Source organism: Gopherus evgoodei, chromosome 5, assembly GCF_007399415.2.
Source record: "Gopherus evgoodei ecotype Sinaloan lineage chromosome 5, rGopEvg1_v1.p, whole genome shotgun sequence".
Taxonomy (NCBI): Eukaryota; Metazoa; Chordata; order Testudines; family Testudinidae; genus Gopherus; species Gopherus evgoodei.
In genome coordinates this window covers 1041888-1063481 of record NC_044326.1, presented here as the reverse complement: position 1 = coordinate 1063481, position 21594 = coordinate 1041888, and the positions used below count along the sequence as shown (strand labels likewise).

At 65.7% G+C, this 21594-nt stretch overlaps 1 protein-coding gene across 6 annotated transcripts; it reads left to right on the top strand.

Annotated features, from left to right (window-relative positions):
* Positions 1 to 443: 443 nt before the first annotated feature.
* On the top strand, positions 444 to 21285 carry LOC115651934 (RING finger protein 145-like). 6 transcript variants are annotated; one of them, XM_030563261.1, is made up of 11 exons: positions 444 to 643; positions 1961 to 2161; positions 4745 to 4853; positions 5250 to 5341; positions 6672 to 6907; positions 9365 to 9540; positions 9890 to 10030; positions 11524 to 11706; positions 12328 to 12475; positions 17320 to 17676; positions 19179 to 21285. In XM_030563261.1, the coding sequence occupies exons 2-11, from the start codon at positions 1996 to 1998 to the stop codon at positions 19725 to 19727; spliced, it is 2157 nt and encodes a 718-aa protein (XP_030419121.1). In that variant the 5' UTR covers positions 444 to 643; positions 1961 to 1995; the 3' UTR covers positions 19728 to 21285. The 6 variants fall into 6 exon arrangements, with proteins under 6 accessions (XP_030419121.1, XP_030419122.1, XP_030419120.1 ...); XM_030563262.1 differs by lacking the exons at positions 444 to 643; positions 1961 to 2161 and adding an exon at positions 2748 to 4312; XM_030563260.1 differs by lacking the exons at positions 444 to 643; positions 1961 to 2161; positions 4745 to 4853; ... (4 more) ...; positions 11524 to 11706; positions 12328 to 12475 and adding exons at positions 12609 to 13437; positions 14031 to 14448; positions 14688 to 14927 and having other exon boundaries at positions 19179 to 19441; positions 19508 to 21285.
* The last annotated feature ends 309 nt before the right edge of the window (positions 21286 to 21594 follow it).

Sequence of the window (21594 nt, the reverse complement as noted above, 5' to 3'; positions counted from 1 at the left end):
CAGCAAGAGACTTCTTGGCATTTTATCTGGGTTCGCCCCACACCCCGCGATGCCAGGGCGGTGGGGGCGACCGCTCCATGGCACTGATGGGGCTTGTACCCGCCATGGGCCAGGCTGTTGTTACAAAGCGCTGTCGTGGGGAGGACGCTCATGCGCTGTGGTTGCTCTTACACAAGGCCCTTGCTGCACACAAGCATCGCCTGCAGCTTCAACGTGGCTGCCCCCTGCCTTGCCCTTATCCAAGATGGCGGCGTCCTAGCGCGCTTCGCCTAAAGTTTCAACATGGCTGCCCCCTACCTTGCCCTCATCCAAGATGGCGGCTTCCTTAGCACGCACAGCTGCAGCTTCAACATGGCTGCTCCCTGAATTGCCCTTATCCAATATGGCCACCCCACGTGCTCTAATCAAAGATGGCGGCTTCCAGCTTGGGTTAGCCTCGCAAACCCCCCCCCCCGGGGGCTGCCCTTACCTGCCATGGCCGAAGAGGCGTCACTGGGAGCCTGCGCCAGGCTTTCCGGCGGGCGGCCTGTCTATGGGGCTGCCGGCGGGGGCGGGACCGGGAGAAAGTGAAAGTGACAGAGAGGCGCCGCGCCGCGGGCAGGGAACGGCCCCCCGACCCCCCCCCCCCGGCGTGACCCGTCAGGTGAGAGCCCGCGGGGGGACCCCCCCAAGCTCCCCCCCGCGGGACAGGGACCCCCCCGAGCTCCCCCCTGCGGGACAGGGACCCCCCGCTCAGCGCCCCCCCCGAGCTCCCCCCTGCGGGACAGGGACCCCCCGCTCAGCGCCCCCCCCCGAGCTCCCCCCCTGCGGGACAGGGACCCCCCCGCTCAGCGCCCCCCCCGAGCTCCCCCCCCTGCGGGACAGGGACCCCCCGCTCAGCGCCCCCCCCCGAGCTCCCCCCCTGCGGGACAGGGACCCCCCGCTCAGCGCCCCCCCCGAGCTCCCCCCCTGCGGGACAGGGACCCCCCCGCTCAGCGCCCCCCCCGAGCTCCCCCCCTGCGGGACAGGGACCCCCGATCAGCGACTCCGCCCCCCTCCCCGAGCTCTCCTCCTGCGGGACAGGAACCCCCCCGCTTCCAGCGCCCCCCCCGAGCTCCCCCCCTGCGGGACAGGACCCCCCCGCTCAGCGCCCCCCCCCCAAGCTCCCGCCCTGCGGGACAGGGACCCCCCGCTCAGCGCCCCCCCGAGCTCCCCCCTGCGGGACAGGGACCCCCCGCTCAGCGCCCCCCCGAGCTCCCCCCTGCGGGACAGGGACCCCCGCTCAGCGCCCCCCCCCGAGCTCCCCCCCTGCGGGACAGGGACCCCCCCGCTCAGCGCCCCCCCCGAGCTCTCCTCTGCGGGACAGAGCCCTCCTCCTGAGCTCCCCCCCTGCGGGACAGGGACCCCCCCGCTCAGCGCCCCCCCCCGAGCTCCCCCCCCTGCGGGACAGGGACCCCCCCGCTCAGCGCCCCCCCCAGCTCTCCCCCTGCGGGACAGTGACCCCCCCGCTCAGCGCCCCCCCCCGAGCTCCCCCCCTGCGGGACAGGGACCCCCCGCTCAGCGCCCCCCCCGAGCTCCCCGCTGTGGGACAGAGCCCCCCTCCTGAGCTCCCCCCCGCGGGACAGGGACCCCCCACTCAGCGCCCCCCCCGAGGTACCCCCTGCGGGACAGGGACCCCCCCGCTCAGCGCCCCCCCCGAGCTCCCCCCTGCGGGACAGGGACCCCCCCGCTCACTGGCCCCCCGCTGAGTGCCCCCTACTGAGCTTCTCCCCCCCGTGGGACAGAGACCCTGTCTCCCACTGAGCCCCCCCCAGAGGGCCCCCCGTGGGACAGCCCCCCAGTTGAGCCCTGCCCCTCAGAGAGAGACTCCCATCCCTGTGACCACACCTAGGGGAGGGAGACCCCCAGGTTGAGCCCCACACCTCCGGGGAAGGAGACCCCTGAGACACCTCCCACCTCTCCCCCTCATTGGCTCCCCTAGGTGACCCCCCAGCGGCCTGGCCCTGGGGCCCGGCCATGCCGCGGCTGGAGGAGGTGGCCAACGTGGTGCTGCGGGTGCCCAGTATCGTGCTGCTGGACCTGCTGTACCGCTGGGATGTCCAGGCCTTTGCTGAGCTGCTCCGGCCCAAGCAGGAGGAGGCGACGTGGCGGCGCCACGCCCTGTGGCACGCCTACTACCTGGGTGAGGCTGGGGGCACGGGGGAGCGGCCCTGCTCCGGGCAGCGAGGTCTGCACCATCCCACGGAGCGTCCGGGAGGGGACGGCGAGGACCAGGGAGGTGTGGGGGCCGCCCTGGGGCCGCCCACCCTCGTGTTTCATCGGGGAGGTGCAGACTGAGTCCCAGCATGCATTGCTCCTTGGCGTGCGGCATGCTTGGGCCGGCAGTCTGCGTGCGCCGCAGCTGGAGCGGGGCACTGTATGGGGGCGCAGAGTCTTGGGCGGAGACTGGGTGCTGCCCCCCAAGCTGTATATGTGGATAGCAGGGGGCACAATGTAAAGGTTTGGCCGCCCCCCCCAACAGCTCAAATCAGTCAGACCCCCCATTCCTAGGCACAACCCTCCCTTGCCCTCAGCGTGCTCCCCCAGAAAGTGGTGCCCCCTCCCGGCAGCGCCCAGCTGCTGCTCTAGCCTCTCCCTGCGGGGAGCAGATTGCCTGGCCTCCGAGGTCAGGGCTCCGCCAGTTACCGCACATGGAGGGGGCCCGCGGCACCATGTGACTGAGCGGGGCTGGCTCTGAGTCAGCAGGAAACCCATGTGCGGGAGTGGGGAGCCCCCGCCCCGAGCTCCTGGAGGCTGGGTGGTTTCTAGCTGTGGCTTCCAAGGGGCCCTTCTTCCACCTCCCAGCTGGGGGCTCCTGTGCATTAGCCACCCCATGGTGCCTCCTAGCCCCCCCATGGTGCTCCCATCCCCCTAAATACAGAAGTCGGACTAGGCCATGGCTTGTGAGAGGGCTCTGAACGGGGCATAGTTTGGGTGCAGCTCTTGCCTGTCACATCGCCGGGGGATCGGCTGCAGGGGGGTGGATTGATCCTAGCGCAGCAGGACCCTGCTTCATTCGCTGTCCAATTCCAGTAGCTAACTATGGGCCCGGACAGAAAGGCACCCAAGGGGGCAGCCCGGCCCCCCTTCCCCCAGCTTTCTGTTTAGACAGCACCTCTCACAAGTTCGGATGTGACTGGCAGGCCAGGAGATCTCCATGTCCTGGGTGCTCCAGTCTCCGGCAGTTTGACAGCAGGACAAAGGTCTTTGGTTTGCAGGTTGTCCCGGGAGTGTTAGCTGGGAGCACGGCTCCGCTGCAAACAGCGCTGCTGTGAATAGCCCTTTCCTCCTCAGGTCTGGGCATGTAACTAGCTCCATTTGGCTCCTTCCCGGGCCAGCAGGAGCTGCTTTGTTGGCTCGTGAGCTCTGCAGGGTGGATGCCGCCTTGCGCGAGGGAGCTAGGTTTGGGTTCAGAAAAGAACTAGGTAAGTTCCTGGAGAATAGGTCCGTCAATGGCTGTTGGCCAGGGCTGCAGCCCCATGCTCTGGGTGTCCCTGGCCTCTGGCTGCCAGAAGATGGGAGTGAGTCCAAGGCTGCCAGAGAGAGGAAGTGAGGCCCCGAGTGGGTAAGGGAATTGCACGCTGAGGTGCCCATGGCTGAACACACTATTCCAGGCCTGGCTTTGCAAGGCAGGTACAGAACGACTCACCCTGCTGCAGACAGACAGCAGGGCACAGTGTTAGGAACCTGATCCAGCCCTCCAATGTCTTGGGGCCTTGCTCTGTGAGTTAGGGTTGCAGGGCGGGTGTGAGACCTTGGGCCCAGGCAGATCGCCTCCCACACTTCTGCGGTAGCGTGTGTTCCTGGGTCCCAGACGGGACGTGTTATGGGACAAGCCGCTCCGCTTGCTGCTGGGATCAGTGGTCCGGGAAGCAGCCGTGCTGCGTTTTATTCCCACGCAGGGTTGCTGAGGAAGGGCCGAGGCTCTGGAATCGCGCACGCTTCATCTGAGCCTGGCGTTGCAATGGAGGCACAGAGGGCGCAGCCTGCTCACCGGTGGTGTGGTCGCACTGCTGTAGGCAGTCGTGGCAGGCGGCCGACGCTGGGACAGCCCAGATAGTTGCTATCCTGGGCAGCACTCAAAGTGCTGTGAGTTCCAGCAGACGCCCTTCCCGCTTGCTGCGCAGGGGAGTGCTCACAATTATCTCTGCAAGATACACTCAGATGGTGGGGAGTCGCTTATTTCCCCATCGGGCCATGAGCATGTTGGCTCTACATGAAGCTGCACTGCGGCTGCTTAGGACTAGGTGGGACACCTGCAAGCAAACCCCGGCTGGCATTTGGATTTCAATGGGTGGGTCCCTCTCCTTGGAGTCAGTAGCTTGTTGTGCCTCGTGTGCCCCCTGCAATGTGTGATAGCCCCTTCCTGTTGTTCAGTGTCGCAGTTCAGCAGCTGCTGCACCCTGCTCCAGAGGTGGCTGCATTTCAGTGGTGGGTGAAGCTCCCGCTGCGTGTAGCATGTAGATGGAGTTGCTTGGGAAAGTGTAGTATCTTAACACACATGGCTGAGTTTGAACTGGTTTCTTCTTTCGTCGCTAAGGTAAGAGGATGGGGCCGGGGCAGAGACCCCAAGGAAAGGCTTGAAGAGGAGAGACTGGAGCGCCCGCGGGGCTAGTGCTGAGGGCTGGGGGCCGTGTCCGACTGTGCGTTCCGGGTGGGCGTGGGTGGGCAGCGCAGTGATGGGACACCGCAAGCATGACTGGCTGATCTGTTCTCTCCTTCCCAGGCCACGTGCTGTGTGTGGTGGTGCTGCTGCTCCCAGTCAGATCCCTGGTGAGACTGTACCTCTACGGCCTGACGCTGCTGCTCCTCTTCGTGGGGCACCAGACGGCCAGGTGAGTGCCCTGCTGTGCCCCAAGGGCTCTGTGCTCTCGCCACGGCCCTATCGGGGGCATGCAGTGTACATGTGGGGGCTCGCAGCAGTGCTTGCTACCCTGGGAGGAGAGCCCTGGCCCCGGGGGGAGCTGTCACGGGGCCTGGAGCCGTGTGCTCTCGGGCCGTGACTTCACGGCTCCGACTCCTGGCTGTGGGGTGGCGCTTGCCCCTGTGGTGTGATCAGGAGAGGAAGGTGGGTGGGGTCTCGCTGGCATGGGGACTCGGTAGAAGATCGCAGGTGCATACCTGGGGCTCTGGCTAACTGGAGTGAGTGTGGAACTGACAGGCGGCTGGGGTGGGGGCATAGGGGGATGGAACAGGCACCTGCTGCTAAGACCCCACCCCTCTCCTTCCAGGGATTACATGCGCCATGAGATGGAGGATGAATTCCAGGGGGCTGTGTACCAGGACTCTGTGGTGCTCAGACGCTTCGTGACCGCCCTGACAGGTGAGGCTGCCCCGTGGCCCCGCCTTCCTGAGACGCCTCTCTGCGGGGCCACCCCATCTTCCCCTCTGGCACAGGGATCAGATGGAAGCCCCCAGACCCCGGCTCAGGGTTTTCCCATGGGATCCCTCCCACAAAAGTGGAATGGCCGCAGAGCATGCAGGGCGCGCTTTCCCCACCCCCAGCGCCTGTTCAGGGAGCACTCCCCAAGGAGCGGAGCTAAGAGACCCACAGCTGGCACCGGTACGGGTCGGGGGGCCCTTGAATGGCCTCTCAGTGTGACCACGGCATGCCCGCTCACGCAGCACAGTGGAGAGCGCGGGGGGAGCCCAGCCTGACTGCCAGCTGAGCAGCACCTCTGGGCAACCGGCGCCATGCCGATGGGACGTTAGAAACACCTCGACTGAGTTTGAATCCCAGTCCTGACCACATCTCAGCTCGCCCTGAGGCACGTGAATTCGCTTCCCGCTTTGGGCTTCGAATAGGGGCTGGGTCTGGACGTAAGGACCGGTCTGCGCCCAGCGCTACGGGTTAGCTGGCCATGTGGGCGTTACACCAGTTCAGTTACACGCTGCAGCCATGGCTCGGCTTTCAAGCTGGCTTCTCCCAGCAGAGTCTGTCAGTGAGGGGCAGGTGGATGCACCCGAAAGGGGTGTCTCTGCACAGGGGTTGGTGCCAGTGTCAGTAAACCGGGGCAAGGCTGCACGTAGAGCAGACCAAAAACTTCCCAAACGGACCTCAAACGACACAGACACAGCTCAGGGCTTATGGCTACCCGGGGGGGTGGGCAGCGCCCTCCGGTGGCCATTTGTAACCTGAATGGGGAACACTTCCTCGCAGGCAGGTTGCAGGTCGAGCCCCTCCCATACAGCCTCTGTGCCGCTGTGTGGGGGCCATGGGGAGGAGGGTGAGCCCAGGCCTGCTGGCAACAGTGGCTGGGAGAGCTGGTGATGAGTCTCCCTTCACGCAGCACCTCTCGTCTGGGGGTCTCAAAGCACCATCCACGGTCACTGAATAGCAAACGTCCCACTGGCCCCTGGTGGTGGGGGGCAGCATTAACAGCCTGATCTGGGTGGGGAAGTGGCTCGCCCATGCCCAACAAGGAGACAGTGGCCCCCAGGAGTCCTGACTCCCAGCACCGTGGTCTAAGCACTAGGCCACGCTGCTTAGGCTGTGGGCTGCAGCCACCGTGCCGGCTGGACATGTGCATGCTGGGAACACTGGTTCCACGAGGGAGCGATGGGGGGTGTGGGAAGGGACCCGGCAGGGGCCGACTGTGAGCCATGGCCGCGCTCCAGCTGCACTCACAGGCCTGTTCTCGCCTTCCCGGCAGGCCAGATCTTTGTGAGCATGCTCTGCGCCCTCCTGATGAAGACCAAGCAGGTGTGGCTGTTCTGTGCCCCGCTGCTCCCGCTGCTGGCCCGACTCTGTGGCCTCCCCCTCCAGGCGCTTCCTGTGGTCAACACCTTCGCCACCTCCGTCACTGTGGTGGAGATGCTGTATGTGGCTGCCTCCCACCTGCTGGTTCCCTTCCACCTGGCCGCTGCGGCGTGCAGGGAGGTGGCTCAGGTGAGTGCCTGGCACGCAGGGAGAGGGCGGCTGAGGGGAGAGGAGTGAGTCTGGCAGTGCCCTCAGGCAGGCAGCTCTGGGCACTTCACAGTGAAACCAGACTTGTCCAGGGGGTGGGAACAGGGCCTTGCCCCTGTAGGGGGCGCTGGTTCCAATCCAGCTGCAGGGGAGGGGACTGCCCAGGTCAGGGGGTGGGAATAGAACACGGGGCCTTGCCCCTGTAGGGGGCGCTGGTTCCAATCCAGCTGCAGGGGAGGGGACTGCCCAGGTCAGGGAGTGGGAATGGGACACGGGGCCTTGCCCCTGTAGGGGGCGCTGGTTCCAATCCAGCTGCAGGGGAGGGGACTGCCCAGGTCAGGGGGTGGGAATAGAACACGGGGCCTTGCCCCTGTAGGGGGCGCTGGTTCCAATCCAGCTGCAGGGGAGGGGACTGCCCAGGTCAGGGAGTGGGAATGGGACACGGGGCCTTGCCCCTGTAGGGGGCGCTGGTTCCAATCCAGCTGCAGGGGAGGGGACTGCCCATGTCAGGGGGTGGGAATGGGACATGGGGCCTTGCCCCTGTAGGGGGCGCTGGTTCCAATCCAGCTGCAGGGGAGGGGACTGCCCAGGTCAGGGGGTGGGAATAGAACACGGGGCCTTGCCCCTGTAGGGGGCGCTGGTTCCAATCCAGCTGCAGGGGAGGGGACTGCCCATGTCAGGGAGTGGGAATGGGACACGGGGCCTTGCCCCTGTAGGGGGCGCTGGTTCCAATCCAGCTGCAGGGGAAGGGACTGCCCAGGTCAGGGGGTGGGAATGGGACATGGGGCCTTGCCCCTGTAGGGGGTGCTGGTTCCAATCCAGCTGCAGGGGAGGGGACTGCCCATGTCAGGGGGTGGGAATGGGACATGGGGCCTTGCCCCTGTAGGGGGTGCTGGTTCCAATCCAGCTGCAGGGGAGGGGACTGGCCAGGTCAGGGAGACGGGGAATGGGACATGGGGCCTTGCCCCTGTAGGAGGCGCTGGTTCCAATCCAGCTGCAGGGGAGGGGACTGCCCATGTCAGGGGGTGGGAATGGGACATGGGGCCTTGCCCCTGTAGGGGGTGCTGGTTCCAATCCAGCTGCAGGGGAGGGGACTGCCCAGGTCAGGGGGACGGGGAATGGGACACGGGGCCTTGCCCCTGTAGGGGGCGCTGGTTCCAATCCAGCTGCAGGGGAGGGCACTGGCCAGGTCTAGGATGAGAGACTACCTGGCTTGGGGAGGGTGGGGGAGTGAGTAAGGCTAAGATGAAGTTATGGAATCTGTGACTTCCAGCGACCTCCGTGACATCGGGGGCCCCGCAGCTGTTCAGCCGCTATGAGCAGCCCTACGGCGGCAGAGGAACCTCGAGCTGCTCAGTGCTTGTAGGGGGTCCCCCACAGCTCCCAACCCCACAGGGCAGTGCGGGGACCCTCGTCAGCTATAGCCCTGCAGGGCAGCAGGTGGACCCCTCCCAGCCACTGGAAATGGGGTCCCTGCAGCTCCCAGCCTCTGCAGGGGGCAGGGTGCTGCACCCTCCTCCCTAGACGTTCTCTCAGGGATGTTTTTAGTAGAAGTCAGGGACAGGTCACGGCTTCCGTGGTGTTTTGGTTATTGCCCATGACCTGTCCCTGACTTTTACTGGAAACATCCCTGGCAGAATCACGGCCTTAGGAATGAGACATGGGGCCTGGCTGAGGAGCCAGGACAGGGACCATGTCCAGGCTGAGGAGACTGGCTGGTGTGGGGGGAGGAGATACGGGGCCTTTTCCCCCCTAGGGGGCGCTGGCTCCCATCGGGCCCCAAAGCGGGGCAGCTGGCTAGCTCGGGGGGCTGGGGAGTGGGACATGGGGCCTTTCCGCTCAGAGGCCTGTGTAGCCCCGGGTGGCTGAGAGGTGCTGTGTGTAAGACAAGCTGATGACTCTGAGTCCATTTCAGTGTGAGCCCCTTCATGCAAACCACCATCAGAACTGGGCCTCTTCGGCCTCCTTACGGACAGTCCCCAGGGAGGGCCTGGGCTCTGGACTCCCCTCTGCCCCTGGGGAGCAGGGTGGTGGCTCGCTGGGGTGAAGGCAGGGCAGGGCGCTCTCCGGGAGCAGCGGGGTTCTGTCTCCAGGGCAGTGAGCCCAGAGCTTAGCACGCTTCAGACACTGCCCCCAGGTGCCCTGTAAACCTGCCGGCTGAGCTAGCACAGGAGTCTGACTGGTCACAGGGCCATAGGACTCCCCAGCCCGGTGATCCCTCCAGTCCAGTGTCCAGACGCTCTGACTCCATCGCTCATACCAGAGGGGGATGGAGGCGCCGGCTGGCGATGGGCGTGATCAGACACCCCTCCCTGAGCTGGGCAGGGGCTTGGTGCAGCACACAGAGCTGGGCCGTCCAAAATGGGGAGTGACTCCTCCGTGGCAGATCCCCACTGCAGCCCCCCAGCCCAGCGCCGGCTAACTGTGCCTCCTCCCCAGGGACTGGAGGTGTACAGGCTGGTGGCACTGGGCATGTCCCTCTGGAGCCAGCTGGCCGTCCCGGTGCTCTTCCTTGTCTTCTGGCTGGTGCTCTTCACCCTGCAGATCTACTCTTTCCTGGCCTCTTCCAACAGCCTCCTCGCCCAGCAGGGGCTGCTTTTCATCTTCCTCAGCAGGTAGGAGGGGGCGACTCGCGCTGGGGCAGGGGGCGGAGTGGCCTGGAGGGCCACCGGGGCTGATCCAAGGAGCAGTGGGCTCAGGCTGCCTGGGGGTGGGGGGGGTGGATCTAGGCCGTTCTGGGCTGGAACTCCTCTAATGCCGGGGCTTGAGATAAGGGACGTCGCATACCCGGCCTGCTTGGACCCCAGCAATTCAGGTCCAGTCCCTACTTCCCCCGATGTTCCTGCTGCGGTGACGTACCTGCTCTCCTAGCCCATTCCCTGGGACCTGTCCGCATGGGCTAGGGGACGGACCCGGGGCCTCCCAAGGGAGCGTCTCACCCTGCCGTGTGCTCTCGCCCTGCAGCGTGGCGGAGTGCTGCGGCACGCCCTACTCCCTCCTTGGGCTGACCTTCACCATATCCTACCTCGCCCTGGCCGTGCTCAACCTTTGCAAGTTCTACCTGCTGGGCTACGACGCCTTCCAGAACGGCAACGTCATGCACAGGTGAGGGGCCCTGGGGGGCACGGGCATGGCTGCCGTGCTGGGGCTGTGGAGGCCGCATGCTTGGCTTCTGGTCAGGTGGCTCTGCCGGTGACCAGGCTGCAGTCCGAGGGGACAGCACCATGGACGGACATACCCTGGCTGGCTTGGATCGAACTCACTCCAGTAACGAACAGTGGCGGCAGCATGGACACGCTGCTCAAACACGTACCCCGGGAGGGCTTCTCCAGCCCGTGCTGTCGTGGGTCCCAGATACTGGCACTGGAGCAAGCGAGATGCAAGCTAGCTCAGGCCTGTCTTCGCATGCTGCAGTCACCGCTCTGATCGCAGGGGACACACCCTCGGCAGCCGCCCCCTCTGCCCTGGGCAGCAGGATGGCATCGTGCCGTCCTCCTCAGGGGTGTGGTGTGAGTGCTCTCTCTGCTCTCCCTTCTTGTCTCTGTGATCCATGAGCTGGCTCTGACGCTCTCCTCCCCACGATCATGCTCCCCTGGGGCTGGGAACACGCGTGGTTAATTGTGACTCCGGTAGTGCTGCATGGCAGAGAGAAAACATCTGCCGCAGCCGGGGCAGCTTGTTATCGGCCTGAGGCAAAGCACTGGGCAGCTGTCAGGAGAGGGAGGGGGATGACAGGTTACCCCCACTCCGGGGTGCCACCTGATGTACTGGGGTCCCACTGAGCCCGCCTGTTCCTCCAGCCTGGCTTCCCTCGCCCTGTTCTGCTGTGCCAGGCCCTCAAGCCTCCACCAGCTCACACACAGGTAGGGAGACTCCCAGCTGCAGAAAGACACAGACAGAAAGAAATCAGCTCTGCACGGGAAGAATCAAATAGGGGATTGCCCAGCACTCCAGTGCACACTCCCTCTGCAGTGCAAACCCACCGTTGTACCGTCTTGCACTGCACAAAACGGTACAGCGTAAGCTCAGGAAATTCGCTCCCTCCCTCAGTGTGGAGGAAGTTATGCCCCTCCCACCCAGGTGCGGATTCCACAGACTGGTTTTAGAGAAAACAAACCCACAGGATAGATGTGAAGTGATTATAAGGGATAGCAAACAGATCAAAGCAGATCACCCAGCCAACAAAACAAAGATGAAATATAAGCTTATGATGCTACAGAAATGGGTTCCAAGTAGGAGTTTATCACCCCAAATGTTGTTTTAGGCAGATTGCCGATTGCCCTACCCCAGGTGATCGGCTGGGTGCTGTGAGTTTGGGCTGCCTTGCCCGGCGATCTGGGCTGTGAGCACCCCTACCCCGGGTCGAGGGCATTGCCTGCTGACAGCACTGTGTGAACGGCAGCTTGGCTGTCACTGATTTGGGCAGGGGCTGAGTCCCGGGATGCAGCACTGCGTGTGCGTTCGTGGCTGGTCACTGCTGCGTGGTTACCGTGACTGCCTGCTCAGAGAGCCGGTGACGCGCCTGGCTGTCTGCACTAGCGGGTCCTGGTGATCGCACCGTGGTTGAAGCCCCATGCCTCCTCCTGCTCGCCTGGCAGGGGTGTGACGGAGGGTGTGACGCTGCTGCTGCTGGCTCTCCAGACGGGGCTGCTGGACCTGCAGATCCTGCAGAGAACCTTCCTCCTCAGCATCATCCTCTTCATCGTGGTGACATCGACCCTGCAGTCCATGATCGAGATAGCTGACCCCATAGTGCTGGCGCTGGGGGCTTCGCAGAACAGGTAGCACTGGTCCCCTAGCCTCCCGTAGAGGGCAGCAGGGCCCAGCCCTGTCTGATGCCCTGTAGCCTTCCCTGGTGTTGTAGCACAGCTTCCGTCCTAGCGCTCCCCATGGCTGGGACTCATCGCGTGGGGGTCTCCCCAGACCAGGCACAGTCCTGGCCATGCCTCGGGACTGCCTGGGGCTTGATGCAGCACCTCTTCTCTCAGGGCCCACTCCAGAAAGGGCCCCGTTGATGTCTCATGCTCTCGGACAGGCGGTTGTTGAGCACAGCGACACCGCGGCCTTCCCCTTTGCCCCTTGCGGGGCTGCTGAGACCCCTGGCTGGGAGCCGGTGCCATGGCTGCAGGGAGAGCCCCAGTGCCACGGGGAGCTGATGAGATGCAGAGCAGTGAGGACAAAACTGGCTGGGCCCACAGGCCTCCCTTAGCGCCACGTGCCCAAGCGGGGGCGGGCAGAGTGTTGTGCATCTCCCTCATTCCCAGCCGGTCCTGCAGGCTCCCTAGCCCTCTCCTCCATGGTGGGGGGGACTCTTGGGCACCACAGGGGGCTCGGGGGAAGCACTGGAGCCCTGCAGGCTGAGCTGTGGCCTGGCCAGGCCTCTGACGTCTTCCTCCTCCCAGGAGCCCTTGGAAGCACTTCCGCAGCCTCAGCCTGTGCCTCTTCCTGCTGGTTTTCCCCTGCTTCATGGCATACAAGATCGCTCGCTTCTTCCACATGGACTTCTGGCTGCTGATCCTGGTCTCCAGCTGCATGCTCACCTCCCTGCAGGTACGGCCGGGCCCCCTTCTCCCTCCACCGACCCCCAGCCTCGCGCTCACCTCCCTGCATGTACGGCCGGGCCCCCTTCTCCCTCCACCGACCCCCAGCCTCGCGCTCACCTCTCCTGCAGGTACCGGCCGGGCCCCCTTCTCCCTCCACCGACCCCCAGCCTCACGCTCACCTCTCTGCATGTACCACCGGGCCCCCTTCTCCCTCCACCGACCCCCAGCCTCGCGCTCACCTCCCTGCAGGTACGGCCGGGCCCCCTTCTCCCTCCACCGACCCCCAGCCTCACGCTCACCTCTCTGCAGGTACCGCCGGGCCCCCTTCTCCCTCCACCGACCCCCAGCCTCGCGCTCACCTCCCTGCAGGTACCACCGGGCCCCCTTCTCCCTCCACCGACCCACAGCCTCACGCTCACCTCCCTGCAGGTACGGCCGGGCCCCCTTCTCCCTCCACCGACCCCCAGCCTCGCGCTCACCTCCCTGCAGGTACGGCCGGGCCCCCTTCTCCCTCCACCGACCCCCAGCCTCGCGCTCACCTCCCTGCAGGTACGGCTGGGCCCCCTTCTCCCTCCACCGACCTCCAGCCTCGCGCTCACCTCTCTGCACGTACCACCGGGCCCCCTTCTCCCTCCACCGACCCCCAGCCTCGCGCTCACCTCCCTGCAGGTACGGCCGGGCCCCCTTCTCCCTCCACCGACCCCCAGCCTCGCGCTCACCTCCCTGCAGGTACGGACGGGCCCCCTTCTCCCTCCACCGACCCCCAGCCTCGCGCTCACCTCCCTGCAGGTACGGCCGGGCCCCCTTCTCCCTCCACCGACCCTCAGCCTCACGCTCACCTCCCTGCAGGTACCGCCGGGCCCCCTTCTCCCTCCACCGACCCCCAGCCTCGTGCTCACCTCCCTGCAGGTACCGCCGGCCCCCCCTTCTCCCTTACCGCCCCCTAGCTGCACACTCCCCTCCCTGCAGGTACGGACGGGCCCCCTTCTCCCTTACCGCCCCCTAGCTGCACACTCACCTCCCTGCAGGTACGGCCGGGCCCCCTTCTCCCTCCACCGACCCCCAGCCTCGCGCTCACCTCTCTGCAGGTACCGCCGGGCCCCCTTCTCCCTTACCGCCCCCTAGCTGCACACTCCCCTCCCTGCAGGTACGGCCGGGCCCTCTTCTCCCTTACCGCCCCCTAGCTGCACACTCACCTCCCTGCAGGTACGGCCAGGCCCCCTTCTCCCTTACCGCCCCCTAGCTGCACACTCCCCTCCCTGCATGTACGGCCGGGCCCCCCTTCTCCCTTACCGCCGCCTAGCTGCACACTCACCTCCCTGCAGGTACGGCCGGGCCCCCCTTCTCCCTGTACTGCCCCCTAGCTGCACACTCACTCCCTGCAGTTCGGCCGGGCCCCCTTCTCCCTTACCGCCCCCTAGCTGCACACTCACCTCCCTGCAGGTACGGCCGGGCCTACTTCTCCCTTACCGCCCCCTAGCTGCACACTCCCCTCCCTGCATGTACGGCCGGGCCCCCCTTCTCCCTTACCGACCCCCAGCCTTGCGCTCACCTCCCTGCAGGTACCGCCGGGCCCCCTTCTCCCTCCACCGACCCCCAGCCTCGTGCTCACCTCCCTGCAGGTACCGCCGGCCCCCCCTTCTCCCTTACCACCCCCTAGCTGCACACTCCCCTCCCTGCAGGTACGGCCAGGCCCCCTTCTCCCTTACCCCCCCTAGCTGCACACTCCCCTCCCTGCATGTACGGCCGGGCCCCCCTTCTCCCTTACCGCCTCCTAGCTGCACACTCCCCTCCCTGCAGGTACGGCCGGGCCCCCCTTCTCCCTTACCGCCCTCTAGCTGCACGCTCACCTCCCTTCAGGTATGGCATGGCCCCCCTTCTCCCTTACCGCCTCCTAGCTGCACACTCCCCTCCCTGCAGATACGGCTGGGCCCCCCTTCTCCCTTACCGCCCCCTAGCTGCACACTCACCTCCCTGCAGGTATGGCCGGGCCCCCCTTCTCCCTTACCGCCCCCAGCTGCACACTCCCCTCCCTGCAGGTACGGCCGGGCCTTACTTCTCCCTTACCGCCCCCTAGCTGCACACTCCCCTCCCTGCATGTACGGCCGGGCCCCCCTTCTCCCTTACCGACCCCCAGCCTCGCGCTCACCTCCCTGCAGGTACAGCCGGGCCCCCTTCTTCCTCCACCGACCCACAGCCTCGCGCTCACCTCCCTGCAGGTACAGCCGGGCCCCCTTCTCCCTCCACCGACCCCCAGCCTCACGCTCACCTCCCTGCAGGTACGGCCGGGCCCCCTTCTTCCTCCACCGACCCACAGCCTCGCGCTCACCTCCCTGCAGGTACCGCCGGGCCCCCTTCTCCCTCCACCGACCCCCAGCCTTGCGCTCACCTCCCTGCAGGTACGGCCGGGCCCCCTTCTCCCTCCACCGACCCCCAGCCTCGTGCTCACCTCCCTGCAGGTACCGCCGGCCCCCCTTCTCCCTTACCGCCCCCTAGCTGCACACTCCCCTCCCTGCAGGTACGGCCGGACCTACTTCTCCCTTACTGCCCCCTAGCTGCACACTCCCCTCCCTGCATGTACGGCCGGGCCCCCCTTCTCCCTTACCGCCTCCTAGCTGCACACTCACCTCCCTGCAGGTACGGCCGGGCCCCCCTTCTCCCTGTACTGCCCCCTAGCTGCACACTCCCCTCCCTGCATGTACGGCCCGGCCCCCCTTCTCCCTTACCGACCCCCAGCCTCGCGCTCACCTCCCTGCAGGTACAGCCGGGCCCCCCTTCTCCCTTACCGCCCCCTAGCTGCACACTCACCTCCCTGCAGGTACGGCCGGGCCCCCCTTCTCCCTGTACTGCCCCCTAGCTGCACACTCCCCTCCCTGCAGGTACGGCCGGTCCCCCTTCTCCCTTACCGCCCCCTAGCTGCACACTGCCCTCCCTGCAGGTATGGCTGGGTCCCCCTTCTCCCTTACCGCCCCCTAGCTGCACAGTTCCCTCCCTGCAGGTACGGCCGGGCCCCCTTCTTCCTTACCGCCCCCTAGCTGCACAGTTCCCTCCCTGCAGGTACGGCCGGGCTCCCCTTCTCCCTTACCGCCCCCTAGCTGCACACTCACCTCCCTGCAGGTACGGCCGGGCCCCCCTTCTCCCTCCACCGACCCCCAGCCTTGCGCTCACCTCCCTGCAGGTACAGCCGGGCTTCCCTTCTCCCTTACCGCCCCCTAGCTGCACACTCACCTCTCTGCAGGTACGGCCGGGCCCCCCTTCTCCCTCCACCGACCCCCAGCCTCGCGCTCACCTCCCTGCAGGTACCGCCGGGCCCCCTTCTCCCTCCACCGACCCCCAGTCTTGCGCTCACCTCCCTGCAGGTACCGCCGGGCCCCCCTTCTCCTGGTACCGATCCCCAGCCTCACGTTCCCCTCCATGCAGGTACGGCCGGGCCCCCTTCTCTCTCCACCGACCCCCAGCCTCGCTCTCCCCTCCCTGCAGGTACCGCCGGGCCTACCTTCTCTCTTACCGCCCCCTAGCTGCACACTCACCTCTCTGCAGGTACGGCCGGGCCTCCCTTCTCCCTTACCGCCCCCTAGCTGCACGCTCACCTCCCTGCATGTACGGCCAGGCCCCCCTTTTCCCTTACCCCCCCTAGCTGCACACTCACCTCTCTGCAGGTATGGCCGGGCCCCCTTCTCCCTGTACCGATCCCCAGCCGATCACTCCCCTCCCTGCAGGTAAGGCCGGGCCCTCTTCTCCCTGTACCGACCCCTAGCCGCGCGCTCCCCTCCCTGCAGGTACGGCCGGGCCCCCTTCTCTCTGTACCGACCCCTAGCCGCGCGCTCCCCTCCCTGCAGGTACGGCCGGGCCCCCTTCTCTCTGTACCGACCCCTAGCCGTGCGCTCCCCTCCCTGCAGGTACGGCCGGGCTCCCTTCTCCCTGTACTGACCCCCAGCCACACGCTCCCCTCCCTGCGGGAACTGCCGGGCCCCTCTTCTCCCTGTACCGACCCACAGCCGCAATCTCCCCTCACTACGGGAACCGCTGGGCCCGCCTTCTCCATGTACTGACCCACAGCCACACGCTCACCTCCCTGCAGGAATGGCTGGGCCTCTCTTCCCTCAATCCTGGTCCTCGGCCACGTGCCTCCCTCCCTGGGGCTACAGCCAGGTCCCTCTCCGGACAATTCAAGTCCCCAGCCATGTGCTCCCCTGCTTTGGGTATGGCTGGGTCACCTTTCCCCCAGTCTGGGTCCCCTACTGGTACAGCCAAGTCCCTTTCCCCCTGATCAGGTCGCCAGCTGTGGGCTCCCCTCCCTGCGGGTACAGCTGGAGTCTGTTCCCTGCAGTATCTGTTCTTCCTGGTAACAAGCACCTGCCGCCCTCACATCCCAGCTCCCATGGTGCTGCTTTGGCTGGCTTGGGTCCCTCTGAACTTCCTCGCAGCCTCCTGCACTCTTGGCCGACCTCTGTTTTGTGCCCTCTGCAAAGGTTGTGACTTTCTGGCTAGCCCCTTGGCAGAGCATGACTGACTCTGTGAAACAGCGACCACAGCATGGAGTCCTGGGCCCTCGCTGGGAAACCTTCGCCACCTGAAACCTGGCCACTCAGCATCCCCGGGCCCTGGGCCAGTCCCTGACCTGCAGCGACACCTCAGCCCCTTCACACCCAGCCTGGGGTGGGGCCTTGCCAAGGGACATGTGACAGTCACCGGGGTTTCCATTATCTGCCCCCTGCAAGGGATGTGGGGCCGATTGGCCTGGGTGCCATTGCAACGGGGGGTCCTCCCCACGGGAGGGGCATGGGGCCGATTGGCCTGGGTGCCATTGGCAACGGAGCATCGCCCTCACTCTCTGCCCCTTTGTGCCAGGTGATGGGCACCCTCTTCGTCTACGCGCTCTTCATGATCGAGCTGCTGCAGGATGCGCCCCTGGAGAAGACGGACGAGATCATTTACTACGTCAACGCGGTGAGCCGGGTGCTGGAGTTTCTGGTGGCCGTCTGCGTGGTGGCCTACGGCACCTGGGAGTCCATCTTCGGCGAGTGGAGCTGGATGGGCGCCTCCGTCATCATCATCCACTCCTACTTCAACGTGTGGCTGCGGGCCCAGTCGGGCTGGAAGAGCTTCCTGCTCCGCAGGGAGGCCGCCAAGAAGATCAGCTCGCTGCCCAGGGCCACCAGGGGGCAGCTGCGGGACCACAACGACGTGTGTGCCATCTGCTTCCAGGTGACCAGCCGCGCCCTCCTCCCCGCGGGGCTGCGCCGTGGGGCCGGCGCTCACCAGCAGGGACAGGGACTCCCTCTCCAGGGCAGGGGGGGTCTCCAGCGCCCTCCTCCTGCACCGGCTCCACTGCCATGCCGAGTAGATCACTGCTGGGCGCCTTTCCCTGCTCTTCAGTGACGGGGCCAGTTCTCCTGCAGATCAGAAACCCCTCTCCCCTTGAGTGCACTGCGTGTATCTAGGGGCCCCCTTCCTGGCCCAGCCTGCTCTGCGCTAGGTGGCGGCTTCTCGGGGCGTTGTACAACCCGAGCTCCTAGCTGGCCTCCATGTGCCCTAGGCTGGGGGTACGGGTGGATCCACTTCAAACAGGCTGCGGGGGCCGGGGAGGAGGGGTGGATCCCTGGCGGGTTCGCACTAAGCTCAAGGGCAGTGACTGACTCAGCGGACCCCAGACTTGCCACCTGCACAGCCCCCTTGTCAGATGTCTTGCTCCCTACAGCCCCAGGCAGCCTGGAGAACACCGACGTGACCTGGCGTGCATTGTCGGTGCGAGGTCACGATGTGCGAAGGATGCCAGTTTGTAAAATGCCATCCTCTGCCCCCTCGTGATTGCTGCGACCCCTCCCCAGCTGCCCAATCCCACGTGGGCTGCCACCCAGAGTGTGGGACCCGCTGGGCTAAACCCTGGGCTGTTGGTTGCTCAGTTCTTTCGTCCACTCAGCATCACTAGGGGTCAGAGGAGTTTCCTGAGTTCAGGCTGCCTGCAGACTCAGGCGGACGCTGCCGCTTGCATTACACTTGGTCCCGTTTGGCACGTGTGCTCCAAGCAAACTTTTATTCTTTGATGAGATTCGGCTGAGTCTGGTTATGCCACATGGGCCCTGTAACTGCCCCAGGCCTTGTGCGTACCTGCCCTGGAATCCAGGCCCACGTATTCCAGGCTCCATGGCCACGAGTGGGCAGTAGAATTGCACGCTGATGAGGATTCGAGCCCTTACCGTTAAGAAGGGGAACCTAGAACAGTGGCCTGAGGGGGAGGAATGCAGCACCGACTGCCTGAGTCTGCAGACAGCCTGGAACAGGAGCTTGCTGATCTGTGGTGAGACCCATGACTTGTGCAGTACAAAGGATGCCAGTGGGGGGGGCCTCTGGTGACAGCCCAGGCTGGCAGGTGCCTCCTGGCGCAGCTGCCCAGCAGGATGGGTGACTCACGTCTCCTGGTAACTTCCTAGGGGCCCTGAATGTGAGGGCCAGTGGGCAGGCAGAGAGGTGCTGGGTGATGGGGCATTTTCTGGCCTCGTCTTGGGGTGCCAGCCATGCTGGAGAGGCTGGTGTGAGGGTTGGCAGCATGCCTATAACACCCCCTTGCCCTTGATGGCACCAGGGAGCCTGGGATGGCCTCTGCCCGAGGTAACCGGAGACTGGATCTTCGTACTCCCGTCCTGTTCCAGCCGGAAGAGCGGTGTCTGTCCCAGCTCCCCACTAATCCTTCTTCCTTTGCCGGGCAGGAGATGACCATGGCCGTGATCACCGACTGCGGCCACTTCTTCCACACGGGCTGCCTCCGCAAGTGGCTGTACGTGCAGGACACCTGCCCCATGTGCCACCAGCCGATGAAGCCTTCGGCCACCGAGGGGCCGCAGCCAAACGGGGGAGAGCGGGCGGAGCCAGAGCCCGAGCTCGTCCCAGAGGAGGGGCCACCTGAGGATGCAGGTGCTGAGGCTGCGGGAAGGACAAGGACCCTGGGCCCCAGCAGGGCTGGTGAGGGCGGGGAGCCCAGCTGGCGGGAGCAGGAGAACCCAGCACTGGCAGTGCCCAGCAGGGCCGCTGAGGGCAGGGAGCCCAGCTGGCAGGAGCAGGAGAACCCAGCACTGGCAGCTCCCAGCAGGGCCGCTGAGGGCGGGAAGCCCAGCTGGCGGGAGCAGGAGAACCCAGCACTGGCAGCGCCTAGCAGGGCCGGGCTGCTCCCAGAAGCTGTGCACAGCAGAGAGGACGAGCCCATGGACCCAGCTGGGAGCAGGACTCCCCCGCCAGTGTCTCGGGGTTGCGCTCCATAGCTGCGTGCCAATCTGGGGTGCACAGCCCTGCTGGGAACCCTACCGCCTCTGGAATGAGGAGCAGGCTCCTTGGGGAGCCCCAGCCCGGCACCCAGATGGAAGCACAGAGTGGAGCGGAGAACATGGAGTGGGGCAGGAGCCGGGGCCGGCACGGACTCTGACGGCAGCCACTGCCTCTGTCAGTGTTCAGCCTGCAGCACCAGCCCCCCACCCCCAGAGCCTGGGCTGGGGCATCCCTGCAACCTGAGTGCTCAGCGAGTCGGCGCCAGCAGAGGCAGCGTGACGGCCGCTGCCGGGCTGGGAAGTGTAACTGCCCGTGTGCTGCCCTGGAACATACCCACTTAGCCCCACAGGACGGGCCTGAGTCTGCAGACTTGCTTCAGCTCCGGAGTCCCCAGTGCAGTGCCCACCTCATGCGCAGCGCTGGGGAGGAGGCAGCAGGGCCCAGCACAGCCCTGCTCCGGCTGCACGGAAACAACCGGGAGGCACTTCCCTGGCTCGTGCTCCATTACGAATGGGCACCACCGGGCTGGGCTGCCCACAGTTACAGAAAGGGGGTGTTGCCGCTGGCTCCCTAGTCACTCGGTGGCTGCTGCTAAGCTGGGTGCCAGATCTGTGTGGGCTCTGCCCCAGCGCAGGGGCTCTCAGCCAGAAGGCAGCCGGGCGCACCCGCCCTTCCCTTCCCCCTGCCCAAGTGGGAGAGGCCGAGACACGCTGGCCTGATGGCTCTGGGGTGACTGGGGCGTCCTGCAGCTGCTTGGGACCATGTGCAGGAATGGGGAGGGAACCCAGCTGGGTGGGCCCTGTGCTCTCCAGGCCGGGCCTGCAGACAGGGGCGGAGGTGGCCTGCTGCACCACCGGTATTACAAGACTCCTGGGGGGACCTTGGCACATCCCAGGACTGGACCCTGGGCAGGGCAAAGTGCCCGTTCGGTCTGCTGGTTCAGCCTGCAGCATCCCCTGCAGAGCCTCTCCCTGTACCAGGCCAGTTCTGCCCTGAGAGGAGTTTGCCCTGGCAGGGGCGGGCAAGGCTGCCACTGTGACACAAGGACGCGCAGCTATGCACTAACAGCAGCCATGTCTCACCCCAGAGGTGGCTGCATACCAGTGGTAGCAAAGCAAGGCCAGGCCGGGAAGTTTCCCCCCATTCTGTACTCTGCCCTCTGGGAAGTATTTATCTACCACAGGTCGATGCCCCAAGGGAATGTGGCGAAACGTGAATAGAAACCCCCTTTCGTTTTTAAAGCCTCAGGGATTAGGAATTTCAAGGAAGCTGTGGCTTCCCGGAGATGGACGGGCCTTGGTAGAGCTAGGCTGGGCATGTCTGCGCAGCGTGTCAGATCCGTTCCGTTTGGAGCGAGGTGTTCGATCACCGTCAGCTCTCTCTTCCCTTTGGAAGGGACCCATCCAGCCTTGTTCATGGTACCTTTGGGCGATCAAAGCGCCTGGAATTTGCAGATTCCCATTAAAGCTGTTATGCTGTGAGGGCCGTTTGCACTCGGTCCAGCGACCAGCACAGGGTGGCTACGAAAGTGCCAGTAAAAACACAGGGAACGTTTGTGTGGATCGTCACTTACTGTGAACTGGGGGGGCAGGGCGGGCCCGGCTCCGCTGCGTGGGTAACCCTGAGCCAAAGGGAATGGCCGCAGCCTAAACAGCCACCTGCCCTCATAAACCAGGGGCCAGGACTGCCTGGTGCCGGTTACCTGCTCCGGCACCGCTGGTCTCGCCAGGTCCCCTCTCCTTCTCAGCTCTTTGGTGTGCCCCAGTCCCTGCTCTGCTCCAGCCCTCCCAGTCCCCCTGCCCATCTTGCTGCCTGGCTCAGCCAGCTGCAGGGCCCTGGGCTCGGTGGTGAGGCAGGGGCCTG

Excerpts from the sequence above, each read along its gene's own strand:
- LOC115651934 (XM_030563259.1), top strand. The coding sequence starts at position 12,656 with ATGTACCACCGGGCCCCCTTCTCCCTCCACCGACCCCCAGCCTCGCGC. Across the intron at positions 14,449-14,687 it reads GCACACTCACCTCCCTGCAG|GTACAGCCGGGCCCCCTTCT; the intron begins GTATGGCCGGGC and ends ACCTCCCTGCAG. Across the intron at positions 17,677-19,178 it reads TGTGTGCCATCTGCTTCCAG|GAGATGACCATGGCCGTGAT; the intron begins GTGACCAGCCGC and ends TTTGCCGGGCAG.